Source organism: Penaeus japonicus, unplaced genomic scaffold (genome assembly GCF_977035675.1).
Source record: "Penaeus japonicus unplaced genomic scaffold, GWHDUDI00000001_assembly GWHDUDI00000029, whole genome shotgun sequence".
NCBI lineage: Eukaryota > Metazoa > Arthropoda > Malacostraca > Decapoda > Penaeidae > Penaeus > Penaeus japonicus.
The window spans coordinates 18,974,477-18,981,976 of record NW_028234431.1 but is presented as its reverse complement, the minus strand read 5'-3'; the positions used below and the strand labels follow the sequence as shown (position 1 = coordinate 18,981,976).

The following is a 7,500-nucleotide window of genomic DNA, read 5'->3' as shown; positions in this document are numbered from 1 at the left end:
CCTTTTTTAATACTAGAGTCTCCTTCTTCTCTTTACACTTCCTGTTAGATATTGATAGATACTTTTTGTTTTACCTTTTATTAACGTTCTTAAGACACAATATATTCTGATGTTTAAGAAGAAATAATAAGAATAAGAATAAATCTCGCAGCAATGGACAAGAACAAGGGGATCCCTGGCAAGGACCTGGTTCCTCTCTCTCTCTGGTGGCCGGAAGACCCTACCCAGCTGGGGTCTCCGCAGGGCCTGTGGGATGCGGCCAGAGGGTAGGCCTAGGATGCGTGAAGAGCATCGCCCTCGATCTGAACTGCGCCCACGGAACCTACGTGGATTCGTGCAACATGTGCAAGTGCATGCAGGTAAGGAGGGAGTGTGGTTTTGTGTGCAGGGGAGCGGTGGGTGTGGTGGGTCATATTTGTGTATCAGGTTTGAACTGCGTCTGCGTTTCTCTCTCTCTCTATCTCTCTCTCTCTCTCTCTCTCTCTCTCTCTCTCTCTCTCTCTCTATATATATATATATATATATATATATATATATATATATATATATATATATATATATGTACACACATATATATGCATGTATATATACATATATATGTATATGTATATATCTATATCTATATCTACCTATCTATCTATCTATCTACATATATATATGTATATATATATGTATATACATATATGTATGTATATATATTTTCATATATATATATTCATATATATATGTATATATATATACATATATGTATACATATACATATATATATATATATATGCATGCAATATATGTATATATTATGAATTATATGATATGAATATTATTAATTATATATATATATATATATATATATATATATATATATATATATATATATATATATATATATATATATGTCTATATATATATATATTCAAATATATGTCTATATATATATACATATCTAATATACATATACATATACATATATATACATGCAATATATGTATATATTATGAATTATATAATATGGTACATCATATAATACATTTTATATATATATATATATATATATATATAACACATATACAAATATGCATATATATATACACATACATATATATTAGAACATAAATCACTCCCAAAAATCATATTCTATCATCCTCCACTAACACCAATTTATTATTATCATCATTATTTTTTATCATTGTTTTTTTCATTTTCCAGAGACCAATCGACCAAAATTCTCTCACCATTAATGCTCAAGGGAATGGACATCCTATGCAAGGACCGAGTTCCTCTCCCTCTCTGATGGCCGGAGGACCCTCTCCGCCTGGGGTCTCCGCAGGGCAAGCGGGATGCGGCAAAAAGGTTGAGGCCCCGATAGGGATGCCCGCGAGGCACCGTCGACGGCATGAACTGCGCCCACGGAACCTACGTGGATCGGTGCAACGTGTGCCAGTGCGCCAAGGTAGGACACGTGTGCTTGTGTGTTTAACCAATCCGCTATATGACTCAGCGGATCTTTACAACTAGTTGTAATTTATTTGAAAAAGGTGGAATTAAACTAGACTTAATTAAAGAATAGGAAATAAAGAACGCATGAGAAAACATACGGGAACCTCCCAAAACCAGAAAACAAAATGGCCGTCGATTATTTACCTTTTTTTTTTTTTCGTCTTTTTTTTTTTTTCCTTTTTTTCCCCCCCGTCCTCGCAGGACCCAACGAAATTCTGCGAGGAGCTCAGAGTGAACACGCAAGTGCAAACCAACGCTCCACTGGCCTCAGTGGAAAACGTGGATCATTTTGTAGGCAAATGTGGAACCCACAATCGATGGCTGAACGCGGTTCTGATATTCCGGCTTGTGGTTCGGACGAAGCTTGTTCCTTCCCTGATTACGGGATACTCGACGGATTTTCTTTGAACTTTCTAGATGTTGGCATGATTTTTGTGTACATGATATTGAGAGTTACGCAAGATTAAACTGTTGAAAATGCATTTCGTAGTATTTCACGATCCACGATACTGAGAGAGAGAGAGAAATACGAACTTCAGTGGTCGGAATTACCGTGTTTATTATTGTTGTCATTCCGATGGGGTCTCTATTCGTCTAACGGAAGCGATGGTGGAATATGAACGTATATTTAGGGCTTATATTCATGCATACATACATTCATACAAATATAAAATTATAAGTGCATATACATGTGTTTTTTATATGTAGTTACATACACAAATACACATACACACATGCACAAACACACATACATACACACAAACACACACACACACACACACACACACACACATATATATATATATATATATATAATTATATATTATATATATATAGATATATATATAGTAATATATATATATACAAATTATATATAATGATCAACGCGACCGTAAAGATTTCCGACCCAAAGAATTCCTGCCCAATTCACAACTTTCCAAAACGACAAGTCTCCGGTCCTTGTTTGGCAATTCTTATATCTTAACATATTTCTTCCTTGCGTTTTTGTAGCATACCATGAAAACTTTTTTTCCTATGAGGCTTTGTCTGGTGTCTGTTTAATACAAATACAGCATTGGTTTATATGGTTCTTATTATAAATGAAACATCAATGTATACACTCCCAAATAGAAAAAAAAGAAAATTATATAATGTACAGTGAGAGAGCAAAGCCGGACCACGTAGTACTAGCGTAGTGACTATTAGTTCAGCCTCCGAGTCAGGAGATGAGTAACCGAGTAAGATGGACCCTGTTCTCTATTGGCGTCACCACTCAAACAAAACAACAATACTCTATCTTATAAAATAGGGAAGAGATACATTTAATCACTTTCTAGAGAATAGCAACTGTTATCTTCGGATTTTGGAGTTCGGAAAAAAATTGACATGTGAAGCTTATTTGAGCGAAGGTAATGTGCCATTGATGTAGCGACGACTTAGAGTGATTTTGAACTCAGGTGTGCATTGATTAATAGATAAAAACGCATAAGAAGACATACAGGAACCTCCCAAAGCCAGAAAAAGTCATTATCACAGGAGGAGCCCAATGGAAAGGCTACAGATACACCACATGCATGGGTGAACGGAAAAAAAAAAAATAATAAACTGCAGAATTATTATTCACAATCTCCGTGTTTTTATCATGAATCTTTATCACCTTGTGTTGATAGTCTGTCATCCTTGCTTGGAGTAGTAATTATTAAATATTTTAATTTCTGAGTGTCTATAGAGATAATATGAAAATATCTGATTCCTTAAGTTGTTTAGTCTGGCATAAAAATTCCTTGCAGGTATTGCTTGCTGTGTTTTGTTATATTATTGGTAACACTGATTTGTTTTAAATGCCAGTGTTGTTGTTATACACAGTTTGTCAAAGTACAAATAAAACTTTGTAAAATTGGAAATTTAATTCTTGTTAACTTTTTTTTTATATCAGTTCCTAAAGTTTGTTGCTAAGAGTAGTGTCTACCTGAAAACAATTTGTTATGAATATTACCGTAGATAGTGTATCCTTTTCAAGTTTTTAGTAACTTCAGAACAAAAAAACATAAAAACTTTTATTCCGCAAAGGTCACCATAGACATATAAATGGTATGGTGTGCATATACACGTTCATAAGAATATATACATCAAGCATGATGATAAGAACTTGAAAGATAAAAGGATGACATAGAAAATATCTAATTACTGGAGAAGAGATGGGTGGTAGAGGGAGGGAAGGGGGGGAGGGGGTGAAGGTACCTCAGTCGTCCTCCTCGCCGTGAGCTTCTTCGTCAATAGGAGAGGAGTTCTCTTGTTGTGAGGGAATAAGATTTAATTCCTCTGCGGTTTTAGTCTTTTTTCCTTCCCTTCTTCCTTATATCTTTCTTAATAGATATTGTTAAAAACCTTTTGGTAAATTCATGTTAACCTCTTACGAAGGAATGTTAAAAGGAAAAACAAACATTTTTCTCCCTGTAGTAATGTCTAAAGGTAAGGGTTTCTAGTCCGGGTTTCCTGCACTCTCTGATGGCCTTAAGAACCTATCCGCTTGGGTCTCCGCAGGGCGTTTGGGATGCGGCCAGAGGGTAGGCCTAGGATACAGGCTAAGCTTAGTGACGACATGGACTGCGACCACGAAAATGTACCGGAAATGTGTGCAGTATGTGTCAAAGTATCGAAGAAAAATATGACTTACTTTAATTTTTTGTCTTTTCTTTTTTTTTTTTTTTTTTTTTTGTCTTGACAAAAGCTCATTCCCAACTGTGTAATTAAACGAACTTATTATTTGTTTTTCCGAATTGAATTTGTTGTATAATTTTATAAGTTCTTAGAATCTCCAGTGATATAAACCTACCCTCTTTTCTTCTTTGCAAGAACCGAAAGAAATCCACGGAGGAGCTCGGGGTGAACACGGCAGGTGCACCACAAAGCTCCATTGCTTCAAGGAAAGCGTGTCTCATTTTAATAATTCCATTAATTACACAGAGGAATGTACTTTTGTTTAGCCAAAAAAAAAAAAAAAAAAAAAAAAAAAGTGCCCAAAATACACAATCACCTTTTCTTGACACTTTGACACATGCTGCACACATTCACGTAAATTTCGTGGTCACAGTCCATGTCGTCACTAAGCTTAGCATGTATCCTAGGCCTACCCTCTGGCCGCATCCCAAACGCCCTGCGGAGACCCAAGCGGATAGGTTCTTCAGGCCATCAGAGAGTGCAGGAAACCCGGACTAGAAACCCTTGCCTTTAGACATTACTACAGGGAGAGAATGTTTGTTTTTCCTTTTAACATTCCTTCGTAAGAGGTTAATATGAGTTTACCAAAAGGTTTTTTTTATGACAATATATATTTAGAAAAATATAGGGAAGAAGGGAAGGAGAAAAGACTAAAATCCTACAGAGGAATTAAATCTTATTTCTTCACAATTATATTTCCAATTTTACAATTAGAATTATATTTCCAATTTTACAATTAGAATTATATTTCCAATTTTACAATTAGAATTATATTTCCAATTTTACAAAGTTTATTTGTACTTTGACAAACTGTGTATAACAACAACACTGGCATTTAAAACAAATCAGTGTTACCGATAAGGAATCAGATATTTTCATATCATATCTATAGACACTCAAGTTAAAATATTGAATAGCAGGGGGGGGATCAGGGGTGGTTTTATTCTCGCATTTCGTGATAAACAAGTGAAATGTGTTTGATGAATTACTAGACCAAGCAAGGGTGGCAGACTATCAAAACAAGATGATAAAGATTCATGATAAAAACACGGAGATTGTGAATAATGAATTTGCAGTTTATCGTTTTTTTTTTTTTTTTTTTACTTCTCTGTATACCCATGCATGTGGTGTATCTGTAAGCTTTCCATTGGGCTCCACCTGTGCTAATGACTTTTTCTGGCTTGATCAATGCCCACCTGAGTTCAAAATCACTCAAAATCGTCGCTATATCGATGGCACCTTACCTTCGCTCAATTAAGCTTCACATGTCAGCTTTTCTTTCCGAACTCCAAAATCCAAAGATGACAGTTGCTATTCTCTGGAAAGTGATTAGATGTAGGTCTTCCCTATGTTGCAAAGAAGAGTATTGTTTGAGTGGTGACGCCAATAGAAAATTTGCTCAGATATTCATCGTCTGACTCGGAGGCTGAACTAACTACGCTAGTACTACGTGGTCCGGCCTTGCTCTCCCACCGTACATTATATAATTTTCATTTTTTTCTATCTGGGAGTGTATACATTGATGTTTCTTTTATAATATGAACTGTATATAAGGATCGTGAAATACAACTTATGCATTTTCAACAGTTTAATCTTGCGTAACTCTCAATATCATGTACACAAAAATCATGCCAACATCTAGAAAGTCCAAAGAAAATCCGTCGACGTGATCAGGGAAGAACAAGCTTCCGAACCACACAATATAGAACCGCGTTCAGCCATCGATGTGGGTTCCACATTTGCCAATTTCTACAAAAGGATCACACGTTTTTTCTTTGTGTCCCCACGAGGCAGAGAGCTTTTTGGTTTGGCATTTGCCAGTGTATCACTCTGAGCCCCACCCGCCATTTCACTCTGAACCTTCACTCTGACCCCTCCCGCAGATTACGTTGGGTTCCCTGCGATACGGGGGAAAAAGGTAAACATTCGACGACGCCTTTTGTTTCTGGTTTTGGGAGGTTCCTGTATGGCCTCGATTCTATGTCTACTTATGCAGTTTTTTTTTTCTCTATCTTTAATTAATTCTGGTTAGATTCACCTTTATCTAAATATAATTTACAAGTCTTAATAACCCGCCATAAAAAACCCCTGAGGGAGCCAAATAGCGACGACTGGTTCTAGATCAATCCCACACAAGCCACTACGTGTCCTACCGTGGCGCGCACTGGCACACGTTGGCAGTTGCACCGACTTTCTTCGACGTTCCACGTAGGTTTCCGTGGGCGCAGTTTCAGGCCGTCGACGTGCCCCGCGGCATCCCTGGCCTATGCCTTGGGTGCCGCATGCCCCCTTGCCCTGCGGAGAACCTCAACCCCTGCCGGGAGGAGGTCCTCTACCGTCCATACAGGAGAGGGAGAGGAACTCGGTCCCCAGCACAGATATCCATTCCCTTGAGCATTGATGGTTGAGAGAATTGTGGTCGACCTACTGGTCTCTGGAAAATGAAAGTGAACAACGATAAAAAAATAATTATATGAGTTATCGGGATAAATATGAACTTTTTCGGGGAGTGATTTAGGTGTTCTAATATATGATTGTATGTGTAGATATATAATATAATATGCATATTTGGCGTTATGAATGTTTAGATATATATAATATATATAATATATATATATATACAAACTGTATTATATGATTGTACCGATATTATAAATTCATAAAAAAAAGATATTACACTAATTTATTCATGTATATACTAATTGTATAAATGTTTATATGTATATTAGATTATTAAGTATATTAACATATAGCATCTAATTTTGAATATATATATATATACGACATATAATATATATATATTATATAGCATTTATATAATATGAATATCTATAGACATATATTTGATTTGATATATATTATAGCGGACATATATACCTATTAGCATATATATATAGTGCTATATATTACTATAATATTATATATATATAGACCAGATAAGTTCCTATATATATATATATATTATATATACAATAATATATATTATATAGTACTAACAACATATTATGATATACATATAATATGTATATATATATATATATATAGATAATATATATATTATATATGTATATATATATATATATATGATATATATATAATATATGTCTATTTATAGATATATATATATATTCATATACTAGACATGGTATATATATAATTTATAGAATATATTATATATATATAATATATATATATTAGGAAAATATATATACAAACATCTACATTATATCTATATGTATATATATATATATATCTATATATATATATATATAAATATATATA

The 7,500-nt window shown here is 34.6% G+C and overlaps 1 protein-coding gene across 1 annotated transcript in view; it reads left to right on the top strand.

Moving 5' to 3' along the window:
• The window catches only part of LOC147468401 (uncharacterized), a 47,134-nt gene that overhangs the window by 724 nt on the left and 38,910 nt on the right, over nucleotides 1-7,500 (top strand). Inside the window, exon 2 of the mRNA XM_086554003.1 lies at nucleotides 152-359. Coding sequence (XP_086410129.1) covers nucleotides 152-359 — 208 coding nt within the window. The remainder of the gene's footprint in view (nucleotides 1-151; nucleotides 360-7,500) is intronic.